Source organism: Talpa occidentalis, unplaced genomic scaffold (assembly GCF_014898055.3).
Source record: "Talpa occidentalis isolate TD23 unplaced genomic scaffold, MPIMG_talOcc4v2.1 talOcc4.4, whole genome shotgun sequence".
Lineage (NCBI taxonomy): Eukaryota > Metazoa > Chordata > Mammalia > Eulipotyphla > Talpidae > Talpa > Talpa occidentalis.
In genome coordinates, this window is record NW_023604295.1 from 130,558,048 (window position 1) to 130,579,095 (window position 21,048).

Genomic DNA, 21,048 nt, shown 5'->3' on the forward strand with positions numbered 1-21,048 from the left:
CAGGCCTTCCAAGCACTTCCGGGGAGGTTACGTGGAGAGCGCGAAACTCTGAGGGACACACAAAAAGACCTATGAGTGGCGAGAGAATGCGAACGACTCAACCAATAGAATGTAGCGTCTCTTGCTTCCCGCCCCATTATCCATCCTGGAGGAGATGAGTGGTGCGCGCCAGGAAGCGTACCGCGTGGCATGCCGGGAGTTGTAGTCCGCGAAGCCAGGGCCCACCCTGCGGATCTGCGACGACGCCACTTCCGGGCCCGCCCCCGGACTACTGTGGGTGTCTGTCAATGCCACGTCTCAGACATGGTGAGTATCGCCCGTCTTGGACCCCTTTGCTTCCCCTGGGAATCCCACTGCCACGGGTACGGATCCACAGGCCTTCAAAGGAGCTGGTCCTGCAGAGGCCACGTGGCAGATGCGAACTCTGTGGTCTGGGCCACCCTCTCCTCGGCCTTAATCCCATCTAGGGCGGGAGGAAAAACTGGCCCCCACATCCCTGAACCCAGATACATTTGTGTTTGGACACGCGCCCTTTGCGAATGCATTTTCAAAACTGGAGATCACTCACAATTTTTGAAGAGATATTGGAGCTGAGAAAGATATGAATAACTTATAACTTCAAATATTCAACTCTCTTAGCCTCTGGGATTTCACACTCCCTTGGTTTCCCTCTGACTACACATCCAGGTTCGCTAGTCCTTATCCTAGATGTGATGTCCTTCAGGGAGACTTTCTTACACCCTTTGCTTTCTCCTGAATTTATATCTCCAACGTAGACCTATACTTCCATTTGGATAGCTCATGTGTATTTCAAACGAAGGAAGATCAAAACCGACATCATTTCCACCTCTTCTAGTACCACATCTCTTCTTCCATGAACTCCATCTTAGTAAATGACACCTGCTGTGTGTATGCCCCAAACCTAGACATTATCGTCGACATCTTCCTCTTCTCAACAATTCAATACCTGATCAAAAATCAAGTCCTATGGATTCTACTTCTAAGTGGCTATTGTCCCTTTCTACTCTTAAGGTTCTTGTCCTTCCACCATCAGATTATAGCCACCTGAAATAGTCTCCAAGTGATCTGTTAAGAAGTCTTTACCAATCCTATACTCCTATCTGGAATAAGTTCTTCTACCTTCATCCCCATCTTTCCTTTGGAATTGTTAATGCTCATACCTACTAACCCCTCAGATCTCAGCTGATTATTTCTTCAGCAAGGATTTCAATTCAGAAGTTTAGGGAGATTCTAGAACTTTTACGTATTATTTATTTCTAAAGGCGTATTCACAACAACTCTGTGAAGTTGCATTTTCCCACAGTTTTGCAGGAAAGAAAATAGTCTTGAGTGATTAAATTGTGCAAAATTTTTGCTCTTGTCTATCTTTTAAACTTTTACATTCTTCAGCACCTTTCATGTGTTAACTATTCTTTATTCAAATGGATGTAGTGTTTTGTGTGATAGAATTGGTCTCACTTTAACCAACTTCTTTTTGATTACTATTGAGGTCATCATTTTCTCTCACTATGATGAACAACAGTATGATACTTGAACAACATTAAAGCTTAATTTGTCCAAATTTTCTTGATTATTCCCTTAGAATAAATTCCCAAAAGTAGAATTGGGGCAAAGGGCATGGCCTTTCAACAACTCTCAATTCATGGAAATAAGTAAAAGCAGTCAGCCTTAAAATGTGACAGGAGATTTGTGAGAAAATAGTAATGGTACCTACTTCAGAGTTAACATATGTTATGTCCAATCAGTTACATTTTAAGAGTTCTGTATATGTTAGTACTTATTCATTTATTCCAGATAGGGTTCTTATTTTAATAGCCTGGTTGAGAACCTGATGAAATCTTTGAAACCTCTTCCTAGAGGAAATCACTCCCTCTCCTCTCTTTCCCTCTCCACTTCAAAATGATACATGTTGGAGCCTCCCCAGTGGCGCAGCGGTTGAGCGCTGGGTTGCGAAGCTGCCCGCAGCCTCTGCAGTGCTGGTTCGATCCCCAGCTGCTCCCCGGCCACCAGAGGAGGGTCCCACATGGCGCACAGACCTCTCCTGCCGCCCGCTGCTCCCCTCAGCAGTGTACTTCGGTCCTTCTGCCTGCTCTGCTCCCCGCTCTGGCTCTGATGAATTCTCTCACCCTCCCGCGCTTCTGACTGTACCCAGTGCTTGTATAAATAAATAAATCTTTAAAAAAAAAAATGATACATGTCATCAGGTACCTGAAAGTCAGCATATGTACCCAAATTGGGAAATGCTGACCTACTCCATTTTACAAGTACTTTTTTTTTCTTCATAAGTCAAGCATTTTTTTAGTCCATTAAATATTCTTCTAAAGCTTGCTTTTTTGTGTCTGAATAACACTTATAATCATGTATAAGATCTCTTCTTGTTGGCATTTAGGTCAACATTCTTCTGCCTGAATCTTTGTGTGTTTTGCACATTTCCTTAGACTAAATTTCTGAATGCAGACTCAACTAGGCCAAGAATTTGACTAAGGTTTTTAATGCTTATTGCCACAATGACCTATGAACAGCCCCACCAATTGTTACTCCTACTACCATTCATACATTGGGTTCCTCTTATTATCTTGACCACCAGGTGCTATTATATTAGGCAGTGTTCTTGTCACATTCTTAAACTATTTCTTTACCATTAATACACTCATGTCATTATTAAACCTATTATTAAGACTATGATTTAGAAATCTTGTCTTAGAGCAGTGATCCCCAACCTTTCACATTACAATTACTGATGCAGGGAAAGGAGTGGAGGTAGCTTTTAAATACCCTGTGCCTAGGCCTACCCTACATCATTTAATCATAATCTCTGGGGTGTAGTCCAGGGATTTGTATTTTAAGCTCCTTAGGTGATTTCAATGTAGAACAAACGAGAATCCCTGATTTAGAATTTAGGGTGTTTTGTTTGGGTCCATACCAAGATTTTTAGTCATGAAGTAATTTAAAGTGTCAAACTTAATGCCTAAACCTAAATTTAGATTATAATTAATATGAGTATGTTTTGTTTTACAATGGAAAATAAATACAAATTTATTTTATTTGTCCTAGGTGATTTCAGAGACTATGGATATAGTCTTCAGAATAAGAGGAGGCCTTGACCTGGCCTTTCAGCTAGCTACTGCAAATGGTAAGTCTGCCAAAACTCTCTCCTTTCTGATTATAATATTGATGGTAAAATGTACAGAAGGTCTCTTCATTTTGCAAATGGAACTGAGAGAGAGAATAAGTTTCACTACTAGTTCATGGAATTCCTTTGTCCCTGTCCTTAAGAAAAACTACTGTCCACTGCAGTTGTGCATATCCACAATGAGGACATTGTATTGGGTTGTTGGAAAAGTCATGATGTGTCTTTTCTGTTTTTCAAGCAAAAATGCATCATGACTTGTCCAACAGTCCAATAAATTATGTACCTAAACCCCTACATTGCAGACTTGCAACTGTGCACAACCCTGAGTCTCTAGAGCACCCCTTCTGGAATGTTACATTACTTTGGAATATAGTACTCTATGGAAGAAAAATCAGTAGGGTTTATATAAACTGAATTCTGGGATGTCTTCCTCTTCTGACTTGGGCTACTGCCACACATAGGGTAAAGACTGTCAGAGGAAGCAAGTGAGGAGTTTGAGATTGTTTCATTTGAGATGGAAATCCTTGAAAATGAATCCAAACAAATATCAGGTTGATGACATTACCACACAGAGAAAGAAAGTACTGTGACTTTAGAATACAGTTTCAGTGGGACATAGTTCAAGAAGAAAAAGGACTACAGAGAAATTTCATTCAACAGTTTTATTGCTAATTTGGTATTTATTGCTAATTTGATATTTTGAAAGTAGTTAGAATCTCCATGCAATCCTGTGGAAATATAAAATGAGGTAGCTGCTTTAGAAAAATAGATTGGCAGTTGCTCAAAAAGTTAAACATATTGACCACGTCACCCAGCAATTCTACACATAGGTGATCATCCAAGAGAATTGAAAACACATCCACCCAATAGCTTGTGCTCAAATATTCGTAGAAAATTGTGACTCATGTTAGCCAAAAAGTAGAAACAACCCAAAATGAGTATCAACTTATAAATGACTAAATTTACAAAGGGTGTTTATATTCATGCAATGAAATATTATTTGCCCATGAAAAAGGAACAAAGTGTTATTCATGCTAAAGTATGGATGAATCTCAAAAGTATTATGCTGAGTAAAAGAAGCCAGCACAAAAAGTCACCTAATGTGTGGTTTAAGATGAAATGTCCAGAATAGGCAGATCTATAGACAAAAAGTAGATTAATAATTGCCATGGATCACTGATAAGTTCGGGGTTTCTTTTGGGGTGATGAAAACACCCCAGAAATAATAATTACAGGACTACAACTAGATAGTGATAATTACAAAACCTTACCAATATACCAAAAGCTATGAATTATACCATTGAAAGAATTAATTTTACCACCTGAATTGTATCTTAATTTTTTTAAAAGAAAAGTATTTTGAAGTTATTGATTCTGGGGAATGGATATTTCAGACTCAGTTTTACTATGATCTTTTTTGTATGTTTGGAAGCATTTATGTTAAAAAATTTAAATTTGTTCTCATTGACTTCTATTTATATTTTAATTTAGAAACTTTTGTCAGGGAAGCTCTAAAACATGTGTTGAGTGACCTGTCAAAAAAGCTGTCTTCAGATGCACTTGTGTTCAGAATTTGCCACAGCTCTGTGTACATCTGGCCTAACAGTGATATAAATACCATTCCAGGAGAATTGACTGATAGTTCTGCTTGTAAGAACATAATGCGCTTTATTCAGTAAGTATATTTGAAGATTACTAGAAATGTTTTCAAAACATCATTTTATGTTATAAACATCTTCATGTGCTAAAATTTTAGATTTGAACAGGAAGAAGATACAAAACGAAAATTCATGAAAAAGAAAGACAAAAAGTTAGCAGACATGGTAAGCGAATCATCTGTCTTCCTAGTGGTAAAAACTTTAAATGCATGAATTTGAAATTGAGTGAGAGCATAGCGATAATTTAATCCAACTCTCTCATGTTTTCAGATCAGATTATTGAGATCCAGAAAGATTGAAAGGCTTACCAGAGGTTATTTCTCTGTTTTATAGTTGTTGTTTTGTTTTGAATGCTTTCTTTGCTCCCACAGCTTGAGTAGTTTATAGATTATTTAAAAATAAATTTTAAAAGTCACTCTGAAACATGACAGTGACACATACTGAGTGAGGCAGCAAATAATACATGATTTATCTCACATTGTTCTTGGTTCAGCTGGTTTTAAACCAGTACGAGTGATTACCTCTCACCGATTTTGCTAGGTGAGGCCTGTAGATAATGCTTTGAGTATTAGGGGTAGTTGGAACTTGACATTTTGGTTAAAACAGTCCAGTTAGTTTATAGAATGTTCTTCAATTGGGGTTTGTTTCATGCTTCCTCGTGATTAGGTTCAGGTTGTGCATTGCTGTTAGTATACCACAGAAGCAACGTGTCCTTCCCCGCACATCCCATTAAAGAGGCTTTCGTTAGGAGTTTGTTCCTAATATTGGAGATGTTGACTCTTATCACTACATGTGGTAACTGCAGGATTTCACCACTGGTTTTGTCCCTTATGATTAGAAATTAGCTTACAGAAACTATATATCTTATTTGAGACTATTTATGTAGCTTATTCCTCAGCAGATATTTAATCACCACCGCTGACTCTCCATTGATACGTTTTGCCAGAATCCTGTATTGATTTAATAGTTGCCAAGTGATTTCTTTCATTTCCTTCAACATTTATTAGATGACATACTATGAGAAGAGCTTTCCCTTTATCTGTTTAGTATCTGCATGAAAATATGGATCCTTATTTCATGCAATGAATTATAATTTGTTAACTATTATTAGTTATTTTGATGCTTATATTTTCCAAGATTTAGCCAATAGAAGCATCTGTTGATGAGCCAATGTCATTTTGATTCTGTCTTTTTGAATAATTCTGACATTTCCTATCATTTCTAAGCTCATGTTTTTTCCCTATTCTAGCTGGTTTTCAGAAAACAGCTGTGTATAGATAACATCCTAAACATTTACTGCACATACGCAGAACACATTCATATTTATCTATGTAAATCATATTGATACCTCCCATTCTGCTTCAACCTCACGGTTACTAATATTTTCCCAGTGAGAAATCTGACTCTCAGAATCCTCAGTATTTTGCTCATTTTTTTTTAATATGCAAAGAGTATTTTCAGAATTGTTTCCTACACTGTCAAAATCAAACAATATAAAGTTGGATATTTCTTTACATTTCTTTATAGCTTTAGATCAGGAGGGTTTAGTATCATGTATTTTTAAAAATTCCTTTGATGTGTGGTTATTTTTATCTTGTCTGTGCAAAAATGTAGCAACTAGGATAATGAACTCTAGTGAACCTGTACCAGCTTTAGAATTTATCAATAAATGGTCAGTTTGATTTCATCTTTATTCTTCACTCTTCATTTCTCTGATTATTTTGACTCATGGAAGAATTTATAAACAGTCCACTGTAATACAGTTTTATAAAGTCCTTTTTCTTATCCTTCATATTTATTGTTGCATATATTACAAATTGACTTATTACTGTTTGTCATATAGCATCAAATAGTAAATATAGACCTTATGCTGGAAATGTCAACCTCTCTGGCAGCTGTAACCCCGGTCATCGAAAGGGAGAGCGGAGGACACCACTATGTTAATATGACTTTACCAGTAGATGCAGTTGTATCTGTTGCTCCAGAGGAAGCATGGGGAAAGTAAGTAGTTTACAGTACCACTGTGCATTTAAATGAGGACCCTCCCCCAAGGGAATCAGGGCCCATTTTTAAATACCATAGAAGCATATCCAGGCTTGTGTTTTTTCACTGTGATTTACTCCTTGTTTATTATTTTTTTTTTTTTTTAATTTTTTTTTTTTTTTTAATAGAGGCATTTTTGTTTATTTATTTATTTATTTGTTTGTTTTTTGTTTTTGTTTATACATGCACTGGGTACAGTCAGAAGCGCGGGAGGGTGAGAGAATTCACCAGAGCCAGAGTGGGGAGCAGAGCAGGCAGGCAGAAGGACCGAAGTACACTGCTGAGGGGAGCAGCGGGCGGCAGGAGAGGTCTGCGCGCCATGTGGGACCCTCCTCCGGTGGCCGGGGAGCAGCCGGGGATCGAACCGGCGCCGCAGAGGCTGCGGGCAGCTTCGCAACCCAGCGCTCAACCGCTGCGCCACCGGGGAGGCCCTACTCCTTGTTTATTATTAAACAGAATCTCTTAGTAATTAAGTGCTTACTTAAAGCAAGTAGGGTAGTATGCTAAAGGTGTTGGTGTTTGTATGCTATGGGGTTGTTCTGTTTGTACACAGAGGAAATATACAGTTTATTTTACTTTGCATAATTTAGACTTCCCTTAATAAAACTGGTCCAATAGAGTTCTTTTACTATGTTTAGGATCTATTATTGCTACACATTCATTTATCATTGCCATTATAACTTTTGTTAACACACCTGTACATTTTCCCCCACAGAGTTCGTAAACTTCTAGTTGATGCAATTCTTAATCAACTAACTGATATGGAAAAGTGCCTTTTGAAATATATGAAAGGAACATCTATTGTAGTCCCTGAACCACTGCACTTTTTATTACCAGGGAAAAAAAGCCTTGTAACAATTTCATATCCATCAGGAATTCCAGATGGGCAGCTACAGGCCTACAGGAAGGTAAAACCAGTTCATTTATTTTTAGAAAAAATGTAATGACTGTTATTTGTTTTGTATTTAATTAGATATTTCTAATAAATGGAAATTGTTTTGTGATTTAATTTAAAAGTGTGGAAGCAAACTACTAGTTTTGCGTATATAATTTAATTCTGTCCTCATAGATCTTTTATAAGTACTAATGAAAAAATATGCTAAACCAAGAGACATTTTAATTTCATATGCTTGATGTGGTATATAGATGTGCTATGAATTTTTTTATTTTTCCATAATGAAATATAGAAATGAAAATGTGCCTGCATGCCTAGAGCAAATTCCTTTTCCCTGCCATTATTTCTAGATTTGTGCAAAGAGACAAAATTACAGTTAGGGAAGGAAAAATATATGCTAATTCTGATTAAGATTTATGGTAATATTCAGTTCCCTACCTCCCAGAGTTGTTTGGGTTTTCTAGAGGCATTTTGAAGAAAATGTGATCAGCATTCAAGGAAATAAGATTTTTTGGCAAACTGACTGGTTTTGGAGCATATATTTGATGTGTAGCCTTGCCTAGCAGCCATCAAACTACACCATGCGAACATCTTCCTGATTCATGCCTCTGTGAAGCAGTATAATGCTGTAATCCTCAGTACCTCTTTTTAAGTGCTAGATAAATTGATTTATAGAAGCAACAGCTACGGCTACTCAAACTTACAATTCAATTCAAACAGCTAGAATACATAGAAGACATGAAAAAAATTGTCAAAGTTTTCAAAGTAACTATTTTTATACAACTGGAAAAATATTGCATTTTAAACAGGTGTGTGTATTTTCATTTTCATGCCATATAGGTTGGTTTAAAGCCTCCAATTTCTGCTATATAATTTACTTTTATATTTGTTAAGCACTCTAAACATGACTTTTCAAAATACTTACATATATTTATATTGTTGTTATAATTTACTTATTTACAAGACTTTCAAAAACAAATCTTTAAACTGGAAGTATTTTAACAGACTATTACAATAAATAATTTTAAATTATTTCAGTTCTCTCACTCTAATAAATTTTATTTTTCTGTTTTCCCTCCCAGTTTTCATCCATGCACTCAAATAAGCAAAATTAAGTCTTACTTAGCTTTAATTTAAAGCTCACCCTCTTTGATCTTAGTAAATGAAATCATATGTACATTTGGTAACTTTTCTAGTTAACTGTCTTATGTTTTATAGATACTGAATAGAAATGTAAATCATGAACTTCTCTTGATTCTGATTTCATTTAGGAGTTACATGATCTCTTCAGTCTGCCTCATAATAGACCATATTTCAGAAGGTCTAATGCTTATCACTTCCCAGATGAACCATACAAAGATGGTTACATTAGAAATCCACATACTTATCTCAATCCACCTAACATAGAGACTGCTGTGGTGAGTTTAACCAATTATTTATGGGAATCAATTGATCATTAATGTCATTAGTGTTTTTTTACATTTGTACCCAGTGTATTTTTTGATTAATTTGATTGATTTATAAAGTATATTATCCCTAACACATAATTTTCCACCCCTTTCAGTACACTCAGAAGGTACTGAATGAATGCTGATTGATTTTTGACAGTGAAATAGGTTAATATTACAAAAATACAAGAAACATTTTTAATGTTATATTTGATATATATAAATAACATATAAGTTGTAAAGCATAGTAATGAAATGAATACCAGGGAGCTCCCTGCCCAATTTAAGAATTACAGCATGACTAATCTGTGTGTTCCTTCCTTATCCATTCCTCTGCCTCTTCCACACCCCAAGAGGAACTACTATACTTAGTATGTTCATCATTCACTTCCTTTTTTTTTTTTTTTTTTTTTTTGTGTGTGTGTGTGTGTGACCCTCGCCGGCGGCTGGGGATTGAACTGTTGCTGCGGGCAGCCTCGCAACCCAGCGCTCAACCGCTGCGCCACCAGGGGAGGCCCCATTCACTTCCTTTTTTAAGTAGTTTCACCATATACATACATAGTCCCTCAACAAGGTAGCTTAGTTTTGCTTGATTTTCAGCCTATAAAATTGGTGTAATTCTGTTTATAATCTTCTACAACTTGTTTTTCACTCTGTTATGTCTGACTGTACATTGGTTCTCTTTACTGCTGTAGATTTACCTCTGTATGATTGTTTCCCCAGGTTTTTTGCTAGACAAACATTTCTGTACACAAATGTCTGTATGTTTCATTTCTCTCTTTTTACCCCTGAGCCTTGAGAAAATTATAGAGCTCTTGCTACTTATACCCAATTACTTCAACATAAATCTCCAAATGATAAGAGATTTGCATTCATGAGGTAAACATAGTTTGGTTATGATTCATTATTTTTTTATTATCTGCTAGATTTAGTTTGTAAATATTTTGTTAAGCTTTTTGCATTTATGTTCATGAATGATATTGGCTTATAATTTTCTTTTCTCATACTGTTCTCATGTATTTTCATGTCAGTAATAGACTGTCTCATTGAAAGAGCTCGGGAGTGTTCCCTTTTTTTTGTTTTCTAGCAGAGTTTTTATAAGATTGGCCTGATCTTTCCTTAATCACTTAGTAAAACTCACCTGTAAAACAATTTCTGGACTGTATTCATGGCAGGTTTACAAAACTGCAAAAACATTTTTCATATATCCCTTTATTCAAACCCTTCATTTTTTTATTCCTTATTTCTTCCTTCACTCATTATTTATTCAACAATATTTGTGGACTTTAAACTGTTACAGAAGCTTGTTATAGAAGTTGGGACCAGAAATAAATAGGACATAGTGCATACACATATTGAAGTCACATATTAGAATGGGTGGGCAGGCATAGTAAAAAATAATGTGTCAAGTAGCAATAAATGCTTTGAAAAAAATAAGCAGGACGATAGAGAGTGATAGCCAGAGCAAGAAGCAGGTGTGAGGGAGTACATATGCCATTTTAAGGTTGGATGATCAGAGAACTATGTGGCTGAGTAAAGTAAGGATGCAGGCTGTAAAATTATTGGGGAAATGAGTGTTCCACGAAGAGAGAACTATAAGGCCTTGAGATAATACCCCTGGCATATCGAAACCTAAAGCAGAATGAGGACAAGGGGAAAATGGTAGGAGATGAAGTTGCAGAGGAGTCCAGAAGGCAGAACTTGCCAGGCCTGTAAGCTTTGATAAGGGTTTTGGACATTTAATAAAAATCTACAAGGGTATAATATTAAACTGTAGTTCTGTAAAGGTATTTTTATAAGGAACTAAAATAACAGTTTAGTTCTAAGGACAATAAAAATGACTCAGGTATGTATGTATAGAATATGTACATCTAAAGTTAATATTTGACTATGTTTCTTCTTCTACAGATTCAAGTGGTCCAGGGCATCTATGGTTATCATCATTATATGCAGGATCGGATAGATGACAATGGCTGGGGCTGTGCTTACCGGTCTCTGCAGACCATCTGCTCTTGGTTCAAACATCAGGGCTATACAGAGAGATCCATTCCAACACACAAAGAAATTCAGCAGGTACCATTTTAAATTACAATCAGTTGTAGATTTCATTAGCCCTTAATATGCTGTTAATAATAATTATTACCATATGGTACAGATTTATTTTTGTTTTGAGGAGAAAAATATTGGTAATCAGGGAAAATGTCCAAACTATAATTTTTAACAGCTGTCTTGTGTATGAATCTTTTGTATTTTTAAATATGTAAAGGCTCTAGTTGATGCAGGGGACAAACCAGCAACATTTGTTGGATCACGGCAGTGGATTGGATCTATTGAGGTACAGCTTGTACTAAACCAACTGATTGGTATAACTTCAAAAATATTGTTTGTCAGGTAAGGACACTTTAAGAATTTAGATAAATCATTTCAAAGTTAGTTTGTCATTTTTATTAAAATAATGGAAAATTACATTTCCCCTCTCATATTTTCACTCCTTTCTCTTCTACATAATCTGTTGCCTTCAAAATCTCATTTTTTTGACCCTAAAATTTTTTAGTTATTTTTTAGGAGCCATTTTAGTTCTCAAATAAACTTTTTTCCAGAATTATGTGGTATATACTTGTGTTGAATAAGCCTAATTTTAGCCTAGAAGAGGAAAACTTGGAAACTTTGAATGAAGTTAGGCAGACTCTAGTATTTAATGTCCAAGTCTCTAAAATATCTTGAATGGAAAAATCAAATGTTCACCTATAACGAACCTTTTTGTTTACTCCCTGCTCTTTTTCTCCTTAAGATTTTAAACCAGTGCATTTGAATAAGATTTTCATTTTACTTTTTCCAATATATTTTAATCATAATTCTAATAAAAAATACAAGCAAATATAAGTTAAATAAAATTGTTTTCTCTGTCCATATCCAGTTTACTCCCTATTTATGAACATTATTTTAGAATGCATGTTCTATTATGATAACCTCAGTAACTAGAGAAAGATTATTGTATTGTCCACAGAGTTTGATACATCTGATTTCACAGTTGCAACTTGGATTAGCTGTGCAGTCAATACTAACGAAAAATGATAGATTAAGTAGCAGACCACACAGAGTTTAAAAAGTAAAAGTTTTGGAACATTAAAAAATATACTCCTGGGCCTCCCCGGTGACGCAGCAGTAGAGCACTGGCTGCGAACCCGCAGCCTCTGCAGCGCCGGTTCAATCCCCAGCCGCTGGGCGAGGGTCCCACATGGCTCACAGACCTCTTCTGCCACCCGCTGCTCCTCTCAGCAGTGTACTTCGTCAGTCTACCTGTTCTGCTCCCCGCTCTGGCTCTGGTGAATTCTCTCACCCTCCCGCGCTTCTGACTGTACCCAGTGCTTGTATAAATAAATAAAATAAAATCTTAAAAAATATACTCCTAATTTAGGAAAAGCTAAGGTTTAACATTGCCTGGCAGCTCCATTCTAAAAAAAAAAATTTTCCCTTTAACTGCCCATTTTTCTTTCTCATCATGAAAGAACAAACTATGTAGGACATTGAGATATTCTCTAAAAATAGTATGTTATACTTGAAAGAATGTTAGAGTTTTTACATTAGCTTCACAAACATCTCTTATAGATCTCAAATCTCTGTAGACAGGGCAGATCCAAGTTAAAGATGTGGAAATACATACTCAGAGTCTGATAGCAAGAAGATAAGAACTCAAGACTTTAAAATGCATTTTTCTGATAATTAAATACATCCAGAAGAGCCGTGTAAGGCATCAAGGTGACCAATCTCAACTTGATGTTAAAAAACCCAGGACCTTCTGTGCAATTCCAGAAACAAAGAATTAGCACATTTAGTGCCTTTAAATATTTTGAGAAGTTATGTTTCTTCAAATTGCTCTCTAAGTCAGTTCTCTACCACTTAACTTTGTTTAAATATATGTTTTTCAGGGGAGGGAAGAGTACAAGGGAACATGGTGATGAATCAGGGCTGCTATGTTGGTGGGAGTACTACAGGGACTACACCTGAGGAGAGAAATCAAATACTATCCAAAAATTAACAACTATGTAAGAAAATAAATAAACTTAATAAATAAAAATAGTGCCAAACTAAAAAAAAAAAAAAAAATTATATAATGTTTTTTAATATGCCAAAAAGAAAATGAAAAGGTAGAAAACATTGGCTCCCAAGCTGGTTATTTGACCTTGGTGTTAGAAATAGCACACCTGATAAAAAATGGTTTCTTTCTAGCCAAGGTTCTGAAATGGCTTCTCAAGGCCGGGAACTGGCTAATCATTTCCAGAATGAAGGAACTCCAGTAATGATTGGTAAGGTGTTTTGGACATTTTGGGCTCTTTCAATAAAGTGAAGAGTATATAATACTTATCATTAATGTAAATATTTAATATCATGTGACATCAGAAATTTTCAAACATTTTTAAATTAACTTTTATATCATACAAAGTGATCTCTGGGTTTTTTATTTAATTTCCAGAGGAAGTTACAGAAAACATAATAGTAACCAGAAGAAGTAAAGTTTAAGACGAGAAATGGTAACTGTGGTCTTTATATTTGAAGAGTTGAGTGAAGTATGGAAAAGAGGCAGTGGCCACTCTGCTGAGCATCACAAGTTATGACTGTCACTATCTTGTCTGGTTGTATGACATTGTGCAAATTGTTTAACCTCTGGGTTTTAATTGTAAAATAAGAGGATTGGATTAGCTGCTTTAAAGCTTCCTGATTCTATGAAGAACAAGACGTGTAGTGAAACCAGGCAAAGAAAGACTAGTGTGTAAGAAATGGAAGTAGGCAGATTTCAGCAAAACATCAGAAGGAAGTGAGTAAGTAGATGGACTGAATCATTGGAGCCGGAGGCCCAGCTGCTGAGGGAGGTACCACAGCAGCGAGTGTTCCTCTCTTGAGAGGTATTGGGCCTTCCATGGCCCTTTCCCAGACCAGTTCTGATAATTCTATGGATGTGGTGGTACAATGTACATGTTATACAGTTATAGATATAGTGGTATGTTTCGAAGATGTAATTGTATTTTTTCAGTGTATATTTGACACTGCCTGTGGTCTTTTACAAAAGAGGATAGTCCATTTTAATGCTGTTAGATGAATTAATCACCAAAATAATCTTGTAAAATTTAAGGTAAATAGGAAGATGAGGTACATCTATACCCTCTCATATTGTGTATCTCCTCTCCTATAGGAGGAGGCGTTTTGGCCCACACAATTCTGGGAGTTGCGTGGAATGAGATCACAGGGCAGATAAAATTTCTGATTCTAGATCCACATTACACTGGTGCTGAAGATCTGCAGGTTATTTTAGAAAAGGTAAGTACCTGTTTAACACAAATTTAGACACAAAGTAGAGAAGTCAGGACCAAAGGATCCCAAACTAACTATAACAGAAAGATTATTAGCTGAGGGTAATGATCCTCATTGTCTGGCATTATTCTGAGGCTGTGATGAGTGTTTCCTGCCACTTTCCCCCCGCTACCAAGGCAGAGCTCTGTGAAGAGGTGTGCCTGGAGGGCTAGGCAGCAGCCAAGTCAGAAGAGCAGTAATCGTGAGCCAGACAGAGAAGCAGAACATGAGAAAGAACTGAACAAGTAGAGAGGCTTTGTCACCCGAGGCCACATGCCACCTGCCAGGAAAGGAGCCACAGCAAGCGAGCTAATCCACTGGGAGGAGTTTGGAATTTAGATTTTTATCTTAAAGGCCCATGAGAACACTTAATTATCATAATCGGAGGAGTGATATATAAATAATATAATTACTTATTTTGACTGACTTGAGTGATTTTGCCCTAGATAGATTATATACATAGGATTTTTTGAAGTAGTTTAGTAGAGTAAGGCACTGTCCCTGGTTACTTTGAGAGTTGTACTCTTTGCTAGTATATTTCTGTAAAAGCTTTCAATGACACAAAGTCCTTTGCTCTATTAGTGCTTGTATACAAGAAACCATGAAGTCAGGGCCTGGCCATCAGAAGAACTATTGACTCTTCATTCAACCCAGGAGTCCTGGGGACTGTTTTGGTCTGTTCAGGTTACCGTCCCAGGTTACTGTCCCATTCATGGGGTGGCTTATAAACAACAGAAATGTATTTCTCATTCATCTGAAGGCTGAGAAGGCTAAAATCAAGGCACCTGCAGATTCAGACCACCTCCTAGCTCGTAGAGTGGACTTTTCCACTGTCTTCACTGGTGAAGGGATGTTCTGGGACCATTTTAGGGAGTGTGCTAGTCCCAGTCTTGAGGGCTCTGCCCTCATAACCAAATCACCTCCCGAAGGCCCCACATCCAATACCAGCAGTGGAGATTAGGTTTCAACATAGGAATTTTGCAAGGATACAAACATTAACTCAACCTTAGGAGCCTCAGGGGAAGTTCTGCCCTTGCCTGAACTCTCTTTATTGTCTCTCCTGTCTGAAGTTCCCATTCCAGTCACCTCAAAGGAAAAAGTGTCACTCCCTTATCTACTCCCATCAGTTTCTGGCTTTGGCGCCCTCTCTACCCACTTCTTTGTAAAAAAAAAAATTGAGTCTGGTTACCTGGAGAAGGCCTTCACGTGTGAAAGGATTGAAAAAGGTTAAAACAGGGATACTACAAGACTTTTTTTTCTGTTTATCATTAAGAAAGAGATTTTCAGACATTAACAGTGAGAAAATTTTGCTGAAAAAATTAGATAATGAATAGGGATTTATGTATTGAAACAAATCTCAAAGACATAAGTCAGACTTAATGGTAGTTACCTGCAGACACAGGAGTAAGACTGATGGAGGACTTTTTTTTTAACTTTGATATTTGATTTTAACAATGTGTCTTACTTCTGTAAAATGAAAAAAATTAAACAGCATCTCCATTCAGTCCTGCTGCTGCCATATTCCGCCTCCGTATTAGGTCCCTGCCAGAATACTCAGCAGCATCTAACTTAGTAGAAGGAATGAGACCACTGCTTGTGACTCAGTGGTATATTAGGAATCTTAGCTAGCCTCCTCACAAGTATTTCCCAGTGCATTTCATTTCAGTAGTATTTAATACAAACAGACCATTTAGCTGGGTCTTTAAGAAAATAAATCAATGTCCTAGAAAATTTGATAAGACTTTTATATTCGTGATGAGGTTTTGTTTGAAAGTAATTTTCTCTGCTAGGGAAAAGGATTAATACTGATAGGTAGAATGGAGAGAGGAATGTTTAAAACCTGAGGAAAATGAGGGGGATAGGATACAACTAAAGGGACAAAATCATATTTTTCATCATATTTCCTCACAGCTGAGAGCCACTGCATGGTACACAGTAGTTTCTGTGGACCACTAAGAAAAACAGACTGCCAGTTAAACTACCACATTGCCAGAACTGTACAATTATACATCCTGGACTCAATAAAATGTGGCATTTTGAGTAATAGTTACTATAAGAAGTTCTTTTTTTTAATGATTTCTATGATGAAATACTAGAGAATTAAAAGTTTAAAAGTCTATCTGAAATGAACTCAAATAAGTTATTTTTCTGCTGCATAGGAATTCAGAGTTTTGAATTATGTGGGTATCATAAGACCCTAAGCGTTATAAAGTGTTACAGTCTTAATCATGTAGTTCTGTAACTTTGTAAAAGGTTTTCCTTTCTCTTCTTCCAAATCTAGGGCTGGTGTGGATGGAAAGGTCCAGAGTTTTGGAACAAGGATGCTTACTATAATTTATGTCTTCCTCAGCGACCAAACATAATTTAAAGTATTAAAGACTATAGCATTATTATATTATAAATTTGTTCATGAAAAGTTTAATCTCAAATCAAATATGGGGTATAGTTTGATTGCTTATGATTTTTTCTAAAGGTTGTAAATACTGCACAAAAGGGGAGGAAAGGGACCCAGTGGCCACAAGTAAAGCATTCTGGGGACTATGGTGGGAGTGGGGGGTAGTTTGGTAACATACATCTGAACTGAACCTGTTCCCCTAAATCACATAGAGTGTTGTAAACCAATGTTACCTCAATAAAGAACAAATAAATACAAAGAATTTAATCTTTAGATATTCCTTTAATAAAAGACAAAGCATGTCCAACAAAAATATTATAGGCATGTAAATACATGTATTAAATGTCATCTTCTCTTAGAAGAAAGTTTTCCTCCTTCTCAGAAGGAGTTTAGACACTCCTGGCAAACCAAAAGCCATAGCTTATATATATATGAGCAGTAGGTCTGCGTGAAGTGAAGGCCTTCTTCAAACCTCTTCATAACCAAATGGACATCTGTTTGTAAAAATCACTAACATTAAAAACTTTTCAAGGTTTTCTTCCCAAACTTCCATTGTGCAGGACAATTTTTGATTTCTAGAATCTAGTATTAGTAACTATAACCAGTATTAAAGTATATTAATGAAGATGAAAAGATATGTTTAGATATAAGACTATCAGTATTTAAATGAAATAATAAATCCTATGCTAAATAAAAGATCCTTGCAGGAGAAGGAAAGAAGAACTGAGTTACTTACCAGCACTTCCTTTTCCCATTTGTGTTTTCCACACTTCCAAAACTGCGTTTCTGTCTGAGCACTGGAATATAATCTCGTTCACTTGATTTTATTGTCTGCATGCATTTAATTGTTGTAAGAAACTTGGCACATTCTGGAAATCCACATGACCATGCAAGATCTTCAGCAGTTTGCCCATTCTTATTACATAAGCTGAATTTAAGATAAAAATTGAATCACATAAAAATTGACAATTATTTGGCTTTGAAAAAATAATCTTCCTCACAGGAGCTTTGGACACTTTGGTTACAAAACAGGAAAGGAAAAAGGAAGTATACAGAAGGCCCATTTTTGCTTATTGTATCCTCAATGGCTAGCAGAGTCCAGCACAGACTGGGCACTCCAATTCTGAATGAATGAAAGGTTAGGACATTTCTGTGTTCAATGCAATGAATAAATACCCAAAGGCCCTCAATGAGCATTCCTATAGCAGAAATTTCCTTAACCCAAACTAAAGTGTAATAATGTCATAATAGATGAACAGAATTGCACCTCTGACTGTTAGGATTCATTTTTTACTTACTCATATTATCAGATACAGTTAACATAAATGATAACACTGAATTATTAAGCATCATTTTTTGAGTTAGAAATGCTTTATTGTGGGCAAAATTACACAAGAGTGAGTGTGGGCAGATCAGAGATGAATGGCCAGCAAGTATCATTCTTAAAAGCATATGTAATTAAACTTTAGGCGTCTGACTAGTTTAATCAAAGAAAATGAAAAATTTGAAGCTGCTGATTTTATACTTACTCAATTTGGGCATCACGGGCTACAAGGAGGCTAAGGCACTCCAGGCTTCCAACTTTTGCCGCCTTGTGTAATGGAGCTTCTCCTAAAACATCCTTAAGGATAAGAAAGCACATTATAGTTTCTCCCCAAAACACTTCCTTGTGTAGATTGGTGGGTGAAGTCTAATGAATAACTATTTGAGAAGGCCAGTTGGAACTGCATTTGCTGGACTAAAATTTTTAAGGTTTTTTTTTACAGTTCATTTTTAGTGTGCAATTAAACCCATAATAAAAAATTATGTATGGCCACATCCATATGCATTAAGTGAAATTTAAGTGGCTAAAAGTAAAATAGAGAATTACAGAAGTAAAGCAATTTTCAACCTAAAATTCACCATACTTGACTATTCAGTGGAAGATGCAAACTACCCTAAGAAATTTGTGTAGGAAACTGTAATGGTGTGGGCGTGCCTGACAAGTATTTCGAGTGTTTTATTGAGAGTCTTAATTTTGCAATTGTGATAATTGTTCCTTTTGAAATAAACATAGATCTGCGTGTGCTGTCCATCATACGGCTAATGAGCACTGGTAATGTGGCCATTCTGAACTGAAGTGTGCTTCAGTTTAAATACTAGATTGTGAAAACATAAGTACGGAAAGAAAAATGTAAAAATGTAAATGTTTTATATTGAAATATGAATAAATTGGGTTAAATTACTCAAGTCAATTTCATGTTTCCTTTAACTACAATAAGGAGGTTACTAGAAAAAAAAAAGTTACTACATTGTACATCTGCCATGGACATGTTTATAACAACTGAAACAACATTTTGGCGTTCATGAAATGCTTGTGTGGATTTGGGAGAGGGTTGCACGAGCAACAATCCGTTACCTAGTTACCTGTTGGTTGAGGTCAGCGCCCATTTGCAGCTGCCAAAGAAGCAAGCAAGCCAGGCCCCCACCTGCGGCCAAGTGGACAGGCGACTGCTCGCAGGGATCCGGGGGCGCGTTGACCGAGGTCCCAGCCTCCAGGAGATGCTGCAGACCATCCACCTGTGAGAAGAGAACAGCTCCAGCAATCTGTCGCCTTTGCCCCAAGTCCTCCCAGGGTCGAAACCTTCCCCACTCCCAAAACCTTACAGTTCTGAAGAGGCTTGACTCGGCAGCGCCAACTGACCGGTCCACTTCCACTGTCACCCTCATCCGCAAGCTTAAGGCTGCAGGAAAGTGGGGGGGGGGGCCTGCGTCTCACCTCTGGATTGCAATCCAGCAACAGCATTTTCCCCCGAAGCAGAGGACCGGCGCGCGCAGGAGCGCGGAGCGGCGGCAATCGCGGCGGAGCAGGTACGAGTGCTCAGCCCGCCCGAGTGTGGGAGAATTTAAAGATCGCCCAGGCCGCCGGGCGGGCCCCTCACCGCCGCGCCCCAGTTCTGGCCGGGCCCCAGCAGCCTAACCCTTGGCTCCGGGGCCCTCCCCGCCCTGGAGCAGCCGCACGTACACAAACACGGACACACGCTCCCGGGAGCCCCGGGAGACCGGCGGGGCGGGGCGAGGGCACGAGCCCGCCAGCCCATTGGCCAGCCTGGAGCGCTAGCCCCGCCCCCGGGGGGGAGCCCGGGCCGCCCCTAGCGACAGGAGGACGCGCGAGCAGGGGAGGCCCCGGGCGGGCGCGGAGGGCGGGCGGCGGGTGCTCGGCGCTCGGCCGCCGCCATGAGGCGCGCTCAGTTCCACACGTCTCACTCCGGCGCGCTCGGCCCTCAGTCCCTCTGGGAAGCGGGCGTCGCGGCCCGAGGCTTTGGTTTCTGCTCGCGCGCACGTAACCAGGAAACGGAGGAGGAAGCCCGGGCGCACGGGCGTCCACTCCTCAGGAGGCAGCCCCGGTGGTGCTGGCGCCACCGCCCTCCACCCCTGGCCCCGAGAGGTGACTTGCTTCTGCCTCAAGTTCAGCACCATTCCAGGGCCTTCCTGGTGGCGCAAGGGGTTAAGACACAACCTAGGAAGCTGTCCGCAGCCTCTGCAGCACAAATTCGATCCCCGGACAGGGAGATACCCACATGGCGCGGCAGACCTCTCCTGGCTGGCCCGCTGCTCCCCTCAGCAGTGTATTTCAGTAGATCCGCCTGTTCTGCTCCCCACTCTGTCTCTGGTGAATCCTCTCACCACCACCCCCCACAACACCTCTGGCCTGTACCCTGGTTCTTGTATGAATAAATAAACAAATCTTTAAAAAAATAATAAGAAAAAAGTCCCAGGCTGCCCTCTGACGCACTGGTCCTGGGCTTTCCTAAGGAAAACTAAGGAAAAGGAGCTGGAGGGTGGGAGGGGCAATTAACGTCCATCTAAAGGGGAACAGGTGTCACCACAGGGACCACCCACCCCAGCAGCAAAATTAACTGTTTCTCACACTGGACCCTTCTGGGTTGAAGATAATGCCATGCCCAAGTTGGAGAATCCTCTTTTAAAAAGGCCAACCATTGCAAACCATCCCCTAATGCAGATGCAACCATTGCAAACCATCCCCTAATGCAGATGAAAACACAAGGCTGGGTTGTTGCCTGGAGTCCAAGTCAGTGAACTTGAGCTAGCTGAGGCCTGGCGGC

The 21,048-nt window shown here is 38.4% G+C and overlaps 3 protein-coding genes across 5 annotated transcripts in view; 2 read left to right on the plus strand and 1 right to left on the minus strand.

Moving 5' to 3' along the window:
* Positions 1-5: 5 nt before the first annotated feature.
* Positions 6-19,320, plus strand: UFSP2 (UFM1 specific peptidase 2). The gene is made up of 12 exons (XM_037526371.2): positions 6-306; positions 3,076-3,154; positions 4,646-4,829; positions 4,911-4,977; positions 6,656-6,813; positions 7,571-7,763; positions 9,022-9,168; positions 11,107-11,271; positions 11,465-11,589; positions 13,429-13,505; positions 14,390-14,514; positions 16,829-19,320. Exons 1-12 carry the CDS (start codon positions 190-192, stop codon positions 16,913-16,915), a joined length of 1,524 nt encoding a protein of 507 aa, XP_037382268.1. The 5' UTR covers positions 6-189; the 3' UTR covers positions 16,916-19,320.
* Positions 3,807-19,946, minus strand: ANKRD37 (ankyrin repeat domain 37). Of its 3 annotated transcripts, XM_037526387.2 has the most exons (5): positions 19,701-19,943; positions 19,349-19,501; positions 18,472-18,563; positions 17,679-17,870; positions 3,807-3,882 (listed from the first exon to the last, which is right to left on the minus strand). In XM_037526387.2, exons 1-5 carry the CDS (start codon positions 19,725-19,727, stop codon positions 3,864-3,866), a joined length of 483 nt encoding a protein of 160 aa, XP_037382284.1. In that variant the 5' UTR covers positions 19,728-19,943; the 3' UTR covers positions 3,807-3,863. The 3 variants fall into 3 exon arrangements, with proteins under 3 accessions (XP_037382284.1, XP_037382281.1, XP_037382283.1); XM_037526384.2 differs by having other exon boundaries at positions 19,349-19,946; XM_037526386.2 differs by lacking the exon at positions 3,807-3,882 and adding an exon at positions 17,186-17,436 and having other exon boundaries at positions 19,349-19,946.
* Positions 19,376-21,048, plus strand: part of LRP2BP (LRP2 binding protein) — a 29,054-nt gene continuing 27,381 nt past the window's right edge. Inside the window, exon 1 of the mRNA XM_037526374.2 lies at positions 19,376-19,792. The gene's annotated coding sequence lies outside the window, so the exon portion shown is untranslated. The remainder of the gene's footprint in view (positions 19,793-21,048) is intronic.